General features: G+C 40.9%; 1 protein-coding gene across 1 annotated transcript in view; it reads right to left on the bottom strand.

Moving 5' to 3' along the window:
• kif5ab (kinesin family member 5A, b) overlaps positions 1–16245 on the bottom strand; it is a 40987-nt gene that overhangs the window by 14004 nt on the left and 10738 nt on the right. Inside the window, exons 2-15 of the mRNA XM_085923824.1 lie at positions 13223–13310; positions 12057–12130; positions 11734–11838; positions 11576–11624; positions 10557–10612; positions 10327–10414; positions 10122–10246; positions 8742–8846; positions 8209–8357; positions 6863–7011; positions 4698–4888; positions 4266–4334; positions 3033–3239; positions 208–354 (exon numbers count right to left, since the gene is read on the bottom strand). Of these exons, the coding sequence (XP_085779950.1) occupies positions 208–354; positions 3033–3239; positions 4266–4334; positions 4698–4888; positions 6863–7011; positions 8209–8357; positions 8742–8846; positions 10122–10246; positions 10327–10414; positions 10557–10612; positions 11576–11624; positions 11734–11838; positions 12057–12130; positions 13223–13310 (1602 nt within the window). The remainder of the gene's footprint in view (positions 1–207; positions 355–3032; positions 3240–4265; positions 4335–4697; positions 4889–6862; positions 7012–8208; positions 8358–8741; positions 8847–10121; positions 10247–10326; positions 10415–10556; positions 10613–11575; positions 11625–11733; positions 11839–12056; positions 12131–13222; positions 13311–16245) is intronic.

Here is a 16245-nt window from a genome sequence, read left to right as displayed (position 1 = left end):
AAGGTTTGCTGTACACAGAGTAATATGATAGAAAAAAGGAAGACCAGTATGTTAAATAATTCAATGTGTGCAACTTTGATACAGCTGCATGAGGTTGATGAATATTTGAAAAGCTCACCTATAAATATAAACCATTTTTGGAGAATTTTAAATGCGTGTCATGTGTTTTCCTTTCATCCACCAATGCACATGTACGTCCGATCTCACCAGCCTGATGTCTCGAGCGCCCACGATGGCGCCGAACTCGCTCAAGTCCCTCATTAGCCCGTTGAGAGCGTCGGCGATGCGCTTCCGCTGGTGGCGGCTCACCTCCTGGATGTGGGAAAGCTCCGCCTCCAATGCCACTAGACGAGTCTGTTGGGGATAGAAGGATACAAAGCACAGTGTCTGTGAAAGACAAACTAAATTCGACCTAGCCCATGTGACAATGTGTGACTCTACAAATGGTTGCAACTCGTTTCGGTGCCGATAAATAGGGATGTAAGAGCTCACACCGACAAAATGGCCTTTTCTTTCCTGCCAGGGAAGAAACATAAAATGAGATTAAAATGAAGAGCTATCACTTCCTAGAAATGCAAACTGCTAAAGTTTACGACCGCTAAATAGAAAATCAATACGGCGAGCGTGCAAGATAGGGAGTGATGTAAGCAGTTTGGTCGGCACAGGCCCGGGGGGCCCTAAATTTCTCAAAGAACTAACATTGGTACCTTGAGAGACGAGCATTGTATTCTGGCAGTGAATGAAGAAATCTTTATAAAGGAGGCTACATTGCCATATTGCAGCAGGCCATGTCCTGCCTGGAACTCAAGTGGTATTCATAATATCATCACAACTTCCCTCTGAGCTCATCAGTACGGCACTAATGTCAGAGATTCTACACAGAGGAATTTATAAATATGCAACTGACTGCATGCAGTGCATTGGCCTTGCTCCAATTGCATGTATTTGATGAAATATCAAGGCTGCAATGAAAATACGCTCGGGACTATATTACATGGAAATAAACAAATGATTCGACCTAACAAACGACAAGAGCTTGCTGGAAAAAGGATGTTCATGGCTTCACCGGGGCCATTCTACTTCCTTTTATTGATGGCGTGTCATTTAATTTGGAGATGAGCATCACTTACGACAGGAGTAATGGATTTAAAGAGATTATTCTGCCATTTTGTAATTTGTATGACATCTCAAAGCATCATAATCATCCATCTACAGTAATGCTAACCAACCTCTTAAAACACAGCATCATCCACTTGAATCACTGGTTTAATGGATAAAGTGAAAAAGGGGTAGGAATCTAAAAAGCTATGCTTCCTCCTACTCCTTTTCGAGCATTCTTTATTGGTCTATTTATTTATGTATTATTATTATTATTTATTTTATTTAAAATAATTATTCTTTCTGTTTGTTGGTTTATTTTTTGTTTGTTGTATGGACTTATATATGGCACTTCAAGTGCTATCTGTTTTGCTTAATTTTCTTTTTGTTTTGGATGTTCGAAATAAAGATATGAATCAGAATCAGAATCAGAATCACTTCATCTCCATCAGGATTTTCTTTTCCTACATGACTCAGTGGATTTATAATTAACTGAAATTGAGATTATTATATGAAAAATGGAGATTAAGCGAAGGTTACGCAAGATTACGAGGATGATGAATGAGGTGAGCGATAGTGCTGTCAGTACGGATTGGAAGCGCACCAGAGCGGCAGCGACACTGAGTGATGGCGAGCAGCCCGCATCAGAAGATGCCCCCGTGAGAACAAGATGGTGTCAGCTGAGGTGAAAACGACAGATGCAGATACCGATGACGATCTCATTAACACTGACTGCAACAAAATGTGTCAAATATAGACTCAATTCAAATTTGCCTAACTAAACCTCGAATTGCAATAAACACATTTAAATCCGAGTCCCAGCTATAGTTTGGTGGTGTAAAATGAAAGAAACATCACACACAGCATATGGAGAACACCTTAAAAAAAAAAAACTGTGAGCCTAATGGGTGAGAAAATAAAAAGGCCGGTAAGATTGGGTCCATTAAGAATGGAGTCGTGTGGCTGTCAATGATATGCAGTATGAATGTCACTTTCAATAAATATAAAAGGAGGTTAGGAAAGCTACGTGGCAGGCCGACTCGATCGCCCAATTCTGCGGTGAGGACATCGTTTGCAAAATGTATTAAAAGGAGCTCAAATAGGTATTCAAAGGGATGATGTGAATAATAGTCAGGACTGGCCGCCTGCGACTGTTTTCCATCAGTCAGTCAGCAGCTTCAAATGGAGAAGTCACATTGTGAGCTTTTCTCCCTTTATTGATGTGCTATTTAAGCACTAATGGGATGAGAGCGACTATCACTGCTCATTATGTGCAAATAAAGGCAGAAAAGGCTCTTCTACTGACGGCCGGATATTGTTCATAATTGCGTTTGGTGAGCTGAGAAGAGATAAGAGAAAGAAAAAGTCAAATTAAGAGCAGTTTGAGCTGCACTTTTGCAAGTAAACTTTTCCAAGAAGATGAAGGAGTTTTAGTGGGAGAGCGTTTTCACAACACAGCTCGCTGCACAACAGAATGACAGCCAATTTAAGAGCGGACGCTTTTGGAAACAGCTCTGCGTGATTTGGTGTTACTAAACCACTGCAAAACAATGTTGTATTTTGGACACAGATTTATTTTTAATAAACATTTTGGAGTATGGGAACATTCCATTGATTCATTACTGTATTTCCTAACATTATTTGTGCGTCTGAGTATAATCTTAATATGTATATGTGTATATAAGTGTTATTTGTGGATTCATGTTAGAATTTTGACAAAAAAAAACAATTATAGTAGAGTGTGAACCAACAGCGCCTCTGCAGGTTACAACTGAGTACTGCGCCTCCATTTAGTCACATAGCTAAAAATGAACTCCTCACAGTTATTGATCCTCACCCCCAGACAACTCTCGCTATAGCTCCCAAAGCTTGCGTAGGTGTAACATTCAATTTATTTCCTCCCACTATAGAGTGAGTGGGAAGTATCCACCCACCATTTTCTTGGCGAGCTCCTCTGCCAGCAGTTTATTCTGCCCGCTCTTCTCCTCCACCTCCAGGCTCTTCTGGTCGTAGTTGACCGCCAGCTCTTCCAGGGCCTGCAGAACCTCTTTCACCTCCGTCTTGGAGCACTCGTTCTCTGACTGCAGCCGGCTCAGCTCTGACTGCACCTTCTCGCCGTCAGCCCTGAAGGATGCCAGGAACTTGGCGACATCGAGACAATCATAAGTGCATCCTGTGACCTGCTTAATTAGAAGCTTTAGCGCGTATCTGGCAAACGATGGTGAGGCTTATGCCAACAGATATTTAACAGTCTGCAAGCAAAAATTTGGTGTTGTTTTCTCGCAGCCCTGCCGAGAGTCCTTTGAATGACTGCAAATGCGCGTGTGTTTCTCTTCCCAGGAAGTAGTTTACTGCTTGTTTGGTGGCCCAATGGATGTAAATTGAAGTTAATGTGGGCGGTAAGTCAGACAAAGCAGGGATGGGTTGCGCTTGTGCCCGTCAAAGCCGCAAAATGTTAAGCACTGCCATTTTGCAAAAACGTTGGATGCACTTGGTGTTCTTTTCAACTTAATTTGACCTTCTCTGAAGTTTTGACTGTCCAATATTTCAGGTCCACTTCAGCAACTTGCTGTTCTCTAACGAGGAGCTGAGCGGCAAATAAATTGCAATACATTTCCAAGTACTTTTTGTGACTTCCAGTTTTTGTGTCACTCCACTGCCCAATTCGCTCAGTTGCTATTCACACGTGGCGCAGACTGGGCCAGCTGGTAAATAGGAAAAATATGTGTGCAATTAACAGCCATTGAAATACCACATAGATGAAAAAAATATATAATCCCAAAAAGTATGTATAAAAAAAAAACTGATTAAAATTTCAAAATGCATTTTCCACAGAAAATACTGGAAAATAAAAAAAAGATCAAATTGGTGGAAAAAATGGAAGAAAGCTTAGAAAATAAATAAAATATTACACAGATAATGTTGCATACAATTGTTTCGTGTATCTATTGTCCCATTTTGTGTCGTACTTTCTATTTGGGGTGCAAAAATATTTTCCCATTGACTCTCGTTTTAATCTCTATCAGCTAGAATGAAGGAACATCCAGAGCCACTTTCAAGCAATTACATTGGATTTACATACTTTTGACATGAGTGAGAGCCACTTTCAAGCAATTACATTGGATTTACATACTTTTGACATGAGTGAGTGTTTGTCTTTGTTTTACCTCATCTTGCTTTAGCATCTCCTCCTTCAGCTTCTCCACAATCTGACTTTGGTAGCCAATCTCCGCATCCTTTAGTGGTGACACACAGAATGCATCTATATTATTATTGTGTAATCAATGCACACTTTTTTTGCAATTTGTTTTAAAACGTAGAAGCAAAGCTTCCTTTATATGTCACATAAATGTCAAATGTGTTTTATGATGTATATACACACACATGATACGTAAAAGCTTTTAAGGTTCTAAATGTCAAGCTTAATACTCATTATATCCCCTTTACTCCATTCAATTCCTCTGGCGCAGAGGTCGACAAGCGTGTGGAAACGACGATTAACATGAATAATGCACACGCATTCTTCATACGTGCATACCTTGAAAGTCATTAATGCAGTCGACTGCGCTTAATGGTACTCCCTGAAATAAATGTGTCACCTTGTCATCCATCTGCTTGTAGAGCTTCCGGATCTCCTCCTCATACTTGTGACGCTCCTCCTCGGAAATGTGCACCACGATGGAAGAGGTCAGGGAACACGGGCTGCATATATCCAGCACCGCCTCCTCGGAGTCGGCCACTGGCACTATCTCGTCCTCGTCTTCGCCTTCTGAGGCTCTTCCAACCTCACCTGAAGGCATGATGCAAGTTTGACAGAAGCAACAACAGTAATCGCATCATACAATAAAAACAAATAGACGGCCCATGAGAGTCCTCATTGCCGTTAAGAGGTTTCATTTCTGCTATTGGGGCCACCTTTTAAGCGAGGCTTTCTTTCAAGGCACACGCGTTGACTGATGTCCCACCTGGACGATCGATGCGCAAGTCACTGCGTGAGATGCGCTCAAAGCGATCGATAGCGATGACAATACACCTCGGGTGACACCTGACACCGGTCGCCCCCCGCTGTCCGCTAGGAGATGGGATCATCAATAAGGAGGCGACAAGTCGACGGATGACTTTTTTGGGGCCACGCGCTTGAGGATGGAGGTCAAATGTAGACACAGATGACGTTTATGAGAGGAGGAGCCAAACATGCTGTCAAAATGATCCATTAAGGAGATTAAAAGTGTTCCTATTCTGGAAGGGACGCGGAGGAATTGGATGTACAGAAAGAAGCTGTAGGTTTGCTGATTTATTACTTCTGCCAAGGAAAGCTGGTGACATTTATTTCCGTTCATTTACAATTTCATTTACTGAGTGTGTGCTCTTTAAAATTGTTTTGTTTCGCAGAAAGGTCACACAAAAACGCTTTTCTAACCAAAAATCAATTACTCAATTTATTCTCTTAACTCATTGACTGCCAATGACGGCTATAGACGTCCACTGATCGATTTTAACTGGGCTGGCAGTGAATGAGTATTTTTGGGGAGAAATTTGAATTGTTCAAATAGTTTTCTAGTATTATTGTTTTTAAGAGTAGTCTTTTTTTAAGTATAATTTTTGGCTGACTGACATGCACTATAGAAAATGAAATGCCGCTTGACTGGCAACCAGTCCACGGTTGACCCAATTTTTCTCAACCTAAGCCACCTGGGACACAGCACTGAGAAAATAAGATTTGGCTCGTCCTCGCCACTTGCAAAAGAAACCTTGCATAATTACCTTGTAATCGACGCAAGCGCCAGTATCGATAACTGCGTACAATTAATTTGGTGCCAATTATCTTTCATTGTCAGTGATTAACATTTCCATGATTAAAAATGTGATGTGTACAGCAGCTCAAGTGGAGAAAGAAGGCAACGGATTGATTGGACAATCCCCATGTCGAGCCAACCCCAACTACTGCTGAAGACTTCCACACTGTCATTGATTTTAAGTCAAAGGTGTGCACGCGAGCTTGTAAATGAATAACTGCACTGACTGAGTTAGATTGTTTATGTATGCATGCGTGTGTGCGTGTTGATACGCCGTTGGCTTTTCTAGAGCGATTAACCCCGATAGCTCTGTCAAGTATAAACACATCTCATTAAGTAACTGTAAGAATACAACATTTCCAGCAGGGTAGAGTTCACTCCTGTTTGAGGCAGTAAAACAATGCAGGTTTGCTATCATTGAAAGAGTCCACAGTAAAGTGCTTGATGATGTTGGACGGATGGTGCTTCTTGGTTGTTTTTTTTTTTTGTTTTTTTGTGACCGACACTCTAATAAATTTTCTTTATCACTGTTTTTATATGCTTTGCAAATTTACTAGACTGCTTGTAAAAGAAAGCAACCAGATTCATTAGGTGCTTTAATGTGTACTCCTGCAGTTTTATGAATCACAGTGATGCCTTGAGAAAAAAAAAAAAAAAAAGTGGATCTCAAATCTTCTTTGCCCATTGAAATGAAAGGGAATTAAATTAATCTGTTCCATCCGTCCCCAAAAATGTTTTTGGTAATGTGTGTTTTAGAGAATTTAATTTAATACTACTGTACTTAAAAGGAAAACATTGAAATTGAATATAAGTTTTTTTTTTTGTCATAGTGACCGTTCTCAAAACCAAGACGATCCCTACAGAACTTGATGTGAAATGAGTGCATGATATCGTATGGGCATACAATTTTCAGTCTTTTGCATTTCATGAGTGATCTGGTGCTTTTTAGGTGATGAGTTCAATGTTACCATTCCGCCAGCAGTTTAACTCCGCCTCCAGTCTGTGCACGGTCTCTTTCAGTGACCTGTTCTTCTCCTTCTCCTTCTCGTACTTCCTCTTCCACTGCTCGGCGGTGAGCTCAAGGTTCACCGTGACTGTGTTTCGGATGGTTTTTGCCCTAATTGGATGGATGGGTAGAGTAAAAAAATAATAATAATCAGGGCAAAAGTGGATAGAGAGGAGAGAAGATCAGAGGAAACCAAAAGAGCAAAGCTATTCCAGCTTGAGCCGTTCAATTAAAATGAGCTAGCGTGGCATTAATTAGCATGCAAAATGGCTTTCTGCCCACCGTGTTTGACGGTGCACGGCGAGAAGAGGACAAAAAAAAAAAGTCGGCTGCACAAATGTTAAACAGCCAGTCCAACATTCGCTCATTAATAAACGCCTAATTTACAAGGGCAAGAATAGGAGACACTTGCAGATAAAGGGCAACTATCATGATATTGACTTTTTCAAACAGTTGGGGCTCCAGTGTGCCTGAAATTAAATGACCAAGTCAATCTTTTCCTCATGTTTAGATTGGTGCACAATCTATAAAATTTTGGTGATGAAGTGCTGCACCCACGAGTGAAAATACAAATGAGTTTTTAATTTGTGTTTATGGGACTCACTTTTGGCTTCAGATTTCGAGTTGCTTGAGAAGCTGTTATTTAGTAATCTTGTCATAAAATCCTCCGACCTTGTTCATATTGACTGAAGAAGGTCAGAGATGTCTTAATAAGACGGCGGGGAACTATGTTAATTTTCTCTTTTAAGGAATTCAAAATGGATGGGATTCACTCTGAAACATTCCTCACCACATAATTTGTGCATCGGATTCTTTAAATTAATGACGGAGGTACAAAGATAGATGAGAGAGGTGAGTGTCTGCATGTGGAGCCAATTTTAGGATTTGGGACTTGCTTAGCTGCGATTGGCTGGCAATCAGTTCAGGGTGTCCCCCGCCTACTGCCCGATGAGGGCTGGGATAGGCTCCAGCACGCCCGCGACCCCCGTGGGGACTGAGCGGTTCAGAAAAAAAACTAAACCTCAACATGACTCAGACTTAGACTTGACAAGTCAAGCCCGCATGAGTGTGCCGGTGTTGAGTGAGCCCACAAGTTATAAAAATAATGTGATCACAATTACAAAGGCTTCCCGACATTTTCAACTTCACAGGGACATTAGTCATACAACCGGCAGGATGAAGACCGAGGACCTGTCTTAACAAACTGGGACACGTTTGGATGATTAGCCTTTTTAAAACCTTCACGCAGGGCGCTATGTCAAGCTGAGCGAGAAGGGGCAGAGCTGCCGGTTGTTTCTTTTTGATCACCTTTGGCCAAACATGAGCGTGGACCTTGTCTCAACGTCGTTGTAGCTGGAGGGGGAGCAGCAGATGAACATGGTGGTGCGACAGTTGCCCCCCAGCGAGTCCTGTAATATGCGCGTCATTTTGCTGTCACGGTACGGCACGTGGGACTTCTGCACAGACGGGAGGGAATGAATAGAGAGGATTCGGTTGAAGACAGCCAAAGGGACATTTTGTGCTAACATCCATTTTTTTTCTTTTACTGTTTTATTCCATGCGTGAGCATATGGATTATTAAATTGTGACAAAAGCGTTATTATTTACATTTGCCTATATTTTTATATTTTTTTTGTACAGTGAGAATTTGTATTTTTTGTTTTTTATATTCTGGGCTCACTGGAGGTGAGGAAACAGAAATTCCACACGTTAATATTTCTGGTTGGATGAGTACAGTGGTTGTCAAATTTCTAACAAAAAAATGTCACCAGAAAAAAAGAAAATTGAGCAAATAATAGGCAAAATTAAAATACAGTTACAGATGAGTTCTCCAGACGTACCGTTCCTTCAGCCAAAGCCGAGATGACGTTGCCGAGGGCCGACAAAGACTTGTTGATGTTCTTGGCTTCGTCCAGCACGGCTCCCTCGGCTCCCGTCTTGCTGACCTGACAGAGTAGGTAACATCTTTCATTTAATGGGTTATGTAGTTTTGTATACATGTCTGACAAAAAAAACTAATCATAAATCGTATTTTCCATTAATAACTAAAGAATCTGGTGCCACAACACCACACTTAATTGCATTTTAATAACGTGTCAAGCAGTTTTTCAGTGTGTTTGTGCACGACATATTTTCTGGGTTTATTTTTAATTGGGAACGAAGCCTATCTTTATGCCAATTGGATACACTTAATGAGAAACTTCTTTTGCCAGATAACGAGGTAGACCAGCAGCTTTTTGTAAATCAATGATTTAATGTTTACATCTGAAGCTCATTCATTCCCAGAGGAAACGCAGCGTCAGCACTTATTTGCTACATAGGAGCTTATTTAAGATTCCTTCCCGTATCACTACTTTCGAAGCAGTAAGAAATGTTTTATTTGGGGTATGACAAAAAATCCAATTCCCCTCCAAAAAGAAGTCGTTTTGTCTCCAACAGAGAAACCGATTGGATTGCTAAAAGAGTGAACATGATATTGCATCACAGGGAGGCATTAGCAGCTCCCCACTGAAAATAAGAGCCAGTCTGTCCTCAGCGTATTAATGTGAGCGAATGTTGTCATTTGTAAAAAAAATTCTCTGCGTTTACGAGGTTGAAGTTCATCGATGTTGTTTGTCTGTGCGTTGATGCCAGAACATGCAGAACGACCTGCGGTGCCACTGAGGCAACATCTTGCAAATGATTTACACTGCAAAAAAACCCAAAGCATGTTTTCTTATTTGCACTTGGATATGAACGACATCAAATACTAAGCAAGCAAGTCATTTCAAATCATATTCAAGCAATTTACACCAGGGGAATTATTCATTGAGTTCTTGCTAAATTATGAATTATGAATTGTTATGGTTGTTTATCGATTATGGTAATAGAAATGCAGTTTGAATGCTGTGCATTTTATTGCGTGAAATACTTTTACATTTTTGATCCCCGGTCATGTGTAAAAAGCACATCAAGCGTGGAGGTGGAGGTGGAATCATTGTGTTTTGGGAGACTGTTCATTTCTATAAGGTGGCTCATTCATTATGGGATAAAATAGTATAAATGAAAAATAATAAAAATACAAATAAATACATAAATAAATAAAAAAAACAATGAAAAAACAATAAATAAATAAATAAATATTAAATAAATAAATAAATAAATAAATAAATAAATAAAAATCCCTCATTTCACGTTTGTCCCCTCTCCACAGATGCTTAAGTGATGTCCGCATGTCTTACCTTCTCACTCCCAGCAAGATCCACCAGGTAGAGCTTGCCGCTAAGCTTCTGCTCCGTCTCTACGTTCTCCTGCTTGATGTTGATCAGGAAGATGCTGTGACTACGTGAACTGTGCTCATTCATATCTGAGGAAAGACACAAGTTGGTCGTCACGTCGTTTCACAGGTTTAATTGAACATTTACGGCACGTAACGGGGCAACTCACTTGTGACGGCGACGTGACGGTTGACTTTTCCCTCATCTATCACATCCATCACTTCATCTGGACTGGTGACAAAGCGTTCCGTGCAACCCTTGGGGAAGAAGGAATTTAATGTAATATTTGGAACTTATTGAAGGCAGGACAAGGGAAGACTTTTTGGGAATCTGACTTTTGCACAAGAGAGTATTCTACATCTGCGTGATAAAAGAGGGGCACATTTGAGGATGACTCACCTTCACATACGGGACTCTGTATTTGTCTTCGTGCACTGACAGATTGGTTTTGGTCACTGCAGAGAAGCGAGGCGAGAGAATGCATGGTCATTGCGTTGCATTCCTCTGGTGACCAAAATGTTTGTTGTTGTCTATTGTGCTAGCGTTTTTCTCTGCGTTTCATCAGTGAGTCTGATTCAGAGTGCGGTGATGTTTGTGAGAGTGTGGCTCCTCTTCCTATTACCTTTTTTGTTGGAGGGCAAATCACGAGAGGTTAACTATTTTTTTTCATTTCCACACTTAACTGATTCCCATTCCTAAGTTGTAATTACATTTGGTGGCACAATGCCACTCGCATCAGCCCGTGTTTGTGTGATGATTGTAAATCCATCATTTGAGGGTCAGATCTTTTTAAATGGTCTTTATCTGCTCCTCTGCATATTGATTGACTTTCCTGTTGCCAATCATAGTCTATCTGGGTTCCCATCATGGAAATAAAGTGCAGTTGTACCTTGAAGTTCCATCCATCCATCCGTTGATCCATTTTTTTACACCGCTTGGCCTGATTAAGATCACGGGCGAGCTAAAACCTATTCTAGCCGACTTTTGGTAAAAGCACCAGGAAGCCATCGACTCATCGTGCTAACATCTTCAAAAAACTGAACGTTCACGATTTTAGAAGACGGGGGAGTTTGATGGCGTGGGAAGAAAGCACGAATGTGATTGACTGGTGATCAAGTTCCAAGAATTAGCCCATTTCACTCACCAAATGTCAGTTGGTATTGACTTTTCTAAATTGCCCTCATGTGTGAATGAGCGTGTCAATGGTTGTTTGCGCCCTGCGATGGACTGCTTATCATTTCAGCGTGAATCCCGAGTCAAAATTCAACAGATGGGCTACAGCTCACTCAAAATTTGTAATGGCAAAGACAAATGGATGGCTGAAAACGTCTATTTTTCTCCTGCCTGTACAGTTAATAAATGTTTTAGAATGGCAAGAGTAAGAGCTAAAAAATATATTTTTAAATCTGAGCACGCACCATCTAGCAGGTCCCTAATTTTATCCATGTAGATCTCAAAGTAGGACACCTGCAAGTACAAAAAAAAAATCTCAATGCTTGGCTGACTACCCCATAGCCAGATTATGACATCACAGCTCGTACTGTTTGCGAGAAAGGTCCATCAAGTCAAAACCAACCTTGATGTGGAATTCCAGGTTCTCGTCCATGGCAAATATGTGTTCGAAAATGTCTTCCGCAATCCGGGGGATGATGCCCATCCCCTGGGGGTCGTGAAGGTTGCCCTGCAAGACATGAAGTGTAAGTGAAGAGGCGGTGGAAGGGGGTCGGAGGTCTTTTCAGTTGCTCCCCATGGGAACTGGAAAAAGTGGTTCCCTGCAGAGAGCCGGGGAAAGAATCTGTTGAAAAGCAGCTTTACAGTCAGTCAGCTTTCGTCTTTAAAAAAAAAAAGTACCCCTCCTAAGGATGTATCTTTTGAATTATTGATGTGATGCTACTGTACCTCCATAGTGTGAGTCTTTCCTGAGGCCGTCTGGCCGTAGGCGAAGATGGTCCCATTGTACCCGCCCAGTACATCTAAGAAAGAGAAATCAGAGATGCGTGAAAGTGGAAGAAACTATGCAAGTGGGGGAAAAAAAAAGTTGGAACAAGTTCAGATCAGCAAGCATCAAAGGATTAACCCAAAATGTGATAAAATCCAATACAAGCCCCATCTGGGATTTTTTTTAATATATCGCTGATCAAATCTTGATCAAATCTGGATTAAACCTGGTTTGACATTCCAAAGCACCTGACCCTTCATGCACCAGGCAATATCTTTGACAGTGCCTGGTAAGAACAGCGCATGGTTATTCCATGTGATGTTAAACAAGGACTCCCAGCATGACCTGCATCATGAACACCAACCATCTACAAGTCGAAAATGTATAGAATAGCAATTAGCAACGCACAGTGCCTCAAACCGCTAACAAGAAGGAAAAAAGAAGAAAAATCTCATTTTGAAATTCAGTTAGTCTATCAAAAAATAATCACACACACACATATATGTCTACATGTCAACATATCTGGGTTATATATTATATTAGATAGCTGACAAAATAACCAATTAAATGGCTGACTCAATCTCTCACTGGCCTGCCACTCTTCAAGCGAGACAGTGCATTAATCCTTTATCTCACGTTTTCCATTTTTACGCTCAAGTTATGTTTGCCTTGTCATTCTATCCTCCCCGAAACACCGTCGAATTGATGTAAGTTGACGAATGAAGCCCTTTCCATCCTCTGTCTACTTAAATGGACTGTCCCACTTGATGCAAACGTGGCACAAAAAGTGTAAATGCGGGTTGCTGGGGGTAGGTGACAGATGAAAGACTGTCGTGGATAATAGCTCAACGTGATCAACGCTGTGTGCTTTTTTTTTCAAACGTGTGTATCGCTGAGATTGTTTTTCTCACATCCCTCTAAAAGAAGCTGTTAATATCCGCAGCCCTTGAAAGGTTTCTGCCGCTCAGCGGAGCAGCCATGATGCTGTCAATCTCCCTTTGTTAAATTGAAAAATGAAACAAATTTACAATATTATCCACTGTGAGCATTTGTGTATTGCCATTGTAATCAAGGAAAAATGAGTATTTAGAAGAAGAAGAAACCAAGTGGCAGTTTGGGGTCTCACCTTTGACAATTTGCTTGGCACAAGTGTCGTAGACCTGCTCCTGGGTGGCATTTGTGGGGAACACCTGGTCAAACACATAGCACCTTCCCTGTAAAAGAAAAGCACTGTGTTTGAAAAAGTAAAGGTCAGCCAAACCCCCCTCATCATCAGCCGCCATCAATACGAGATGCTTCTATAAAAGCTGTCGGCACATAAGAATAAATATCTCCTCTGTGCACAGTAGACACGATTTACAGAGGATGGATCCTGTGGCGTCCACGCACAAATGCATCACTTGTGTGTCTTTTTTTTTTTATTATTGCGGTGAATTGTGAGTCCACACAGAGCGAGAAGGCATGGAGGTGAAGCCATTAGAGGCGGTGTTCAAGAACTTGCCAAGCCAAGTCAAGCGCGGAGGACAAATGGTGTTGCGAGGAGGGAAAACGCATGCAGATAAAATAACAATGTAGATGAAGTGAAGGAAGAAACCACAATGTGTCTCTTTGTCGGTCAAAAGCCACTCATATTGGAAACTGAAAATATGCATCCATTTTTTTCAGCTTTTTTCTTTCCATTTTAGCTACTAAAGATTCTGAGATAGGAAACGCTAAACATAATTTCCCTGCATAAGAACTAAGCTGTGTCAAAGCTACACGGAGTAATACATGGATTTTTTTGTTAGTGAGTGAGTGAGTGAGTGAGTGAGTGAGTGAGTGAGTGAGTGAGTGAGTGAGTGAGTGAGTGAGTGCGTGCGTGAGTGAGTGAGTGCGTGCGTGAGTGAGTGAGTGAGTGAGTGAGTGAGTGAGTGAGTGAGTGAGTGAGTGAGTGAGTGAGTGAGTGAGTGAGTGAGTGAGTGAGTGAGATGCATAAGTGATTGCTAGGTAGTCAGTAAGACTACTGACTAGTCAACTAAATTAATTAACCAAGCAACAAACTCATCAAATGAGAAAGTCGCTGATTGGCTGCCGAGTAAACTGCCGTGGTAATTTTCAACCTGACTAAATATACTATATACTGACTGACTGACAAACTTACAAACTGAGGGGTTTGTAAATTTCTATCCGCACGTATCAAGTCACGTTTTATGACTCACGGCGGTAACACATCAGCAAACGCCATGGCGTTCAACCAGAGGATGAGTAACTCAGATGTGAACACGTGACGAACAGTATACACTGGTAAATATTTATATATTTATATGGCATTCTACTGGCGTACTAAGTATTGCGAGTAGGGAGTGTCAAAGAAAGGCTATAGAAGAAAAATGACTTTCATCTTGGGTGTTAATGAGGAATGTTCTCCTCATTGTTCATGCAAAGCTCTTAAATCCCCAATGTAATCCCAACAATGAAATAATAATATTTTGCCGACGTTCATCTCGTGTCGATTCGTGAAGGCATGTATTGTACCTCCCCGGTTGTTCCATCTTTTTCAGTGTTACATAATCCACCATATAGAGATGCTTTTCTATGCGCTTTCTTAAAAGGCCATATGATCCGCAGGGACGCTGTGGGCCACGATTACATCATTTGCCATAAAGTGCACACTTGTTAATCTCTCAGAGTATTACTGGAGAGGAGAGCTGCTGCTTTTTAGACTTTTTTTTCCCCTGCAATATAGTATAGCAGCCAGGTTTCAATTGTGATTTATTATTACAGTAATATTTTGAGTTTTCAATCATATAAAGTCTTTATCAAATCTGTCACAAGACACATTTATCTTGTTTACAATAACAACAGCCAGCGGCCTGGTATTGATTTATGTTGATGGGACAGTTTTGAGTCAAGCCCGCAAATACTAAATTTACAACATCAATATATCTAATAAGCTAAAATTTTCACATAATTTTGCCTGTTTTGCTACGTATGTCTCACCAAACTTCAATTTTGCATCGGTTTAGTGAGCATAACAGGATTGACTTTTACTTTTGCCGATTTATCAATTTCAAAATCAAGACATGATGCCTTGAGGTGATGGCATGAGACACGTTAAGTTAAAAAAAAAAATACAATTGTGCTAACACTTTGTAGTTCTACTTTCCTATTGACTCCGGCAAACGTTCAACAAGGGCCACTCTCGATTCTGTTTGTTCTTTAGTGTCACCAATCGTTTCTTTTCCCACAGTCCCTTTCAACATCGCCCGCCATTCCCTGAAGAGCAATTGAACTGCTCCAGTTGCATGACGCTTCCCGCCGTTGCTGTTCCGCACAATAAATATCAATTCCTTCTCTACAGCCGCACTATTAAACAGTTAAATTAACACATCAAAATGGAATGTGTTTGTCTTGATAAAGACAAAATCTCTTTGTATTGCATTGAGTTGGGACTAATCTATGAAATTTCCTGAAGAAATGCTGACACCAATCATTAGTGGAGCGGAAAAAAAAAAAAGTGTTCTAGTCAGCTAAATGAGTTTGACATGGAGTAGGAGCAGCATAACACAATGACCTCCCACTTTACAGCTGCCGCGTTGCATAAAGGGATTTGATGCTTATGACGGAGGGAGGGAGGAAGGAAGGGAGGAGAAGAGGGAGGGAACTACTTTTCCTTACAACAGCAACATTTTTAACAAGTTTAATCTAATGAGATCTGTAGTATCCCAAACACTCCCTTTTATAAAGATGATAATGATCTATTTTCAAATACTGTGAAAAGTAACCTTGATGCATATGACTCAATTAAATCCGTCCAATCAAAAGGCGACCTTACAATTCTGAATGTTCCAATTCATCTAAGATGACTTTTGGTGAGGTGCAGGCTGGACACATGGGGAATCAGCTTTGGAACTTTGCCATGGAGATCATTTTTGCCCAATCTCGTCCTTATTTTTGACTCATGGACACAGACGCTAAGTGAGATGAAGGAATTCTTTAGACATTGTCCTTGGTTCCCTGGTGACCCCCTGGAAGAATCCCCACAGTGCGCTGTCTTGGGGTAATTTCTGTTGGCTGGTTTTGTGATTTTTCAATTTGTGGCGTCCTGAAGGGTTAGGAATGACTATAACCCTTTCCAGGTTGAGATGTCAAGAACTTTGTCATCTGTCT

This window comes from Syngnathus leptorhynchus, chromosome 11, assembly GCF_054491065.1.
Source record: "Syngnathus leptorhynchus isolate UIUO chromosome 11, UIUO_Slep, whole genome shotgun sequence".
Taxonomy (NCBI): domain Eukaryota; kingdom Metazoa; phylum Chordata; class Actinopteri; order Syngnathiformes; family Syngnathidae; genus Syngnathus; species Syngnathus leptorhynchus.
This window is presented reverse-complemented; position numbering and strand designations above follow the sequence as displayed.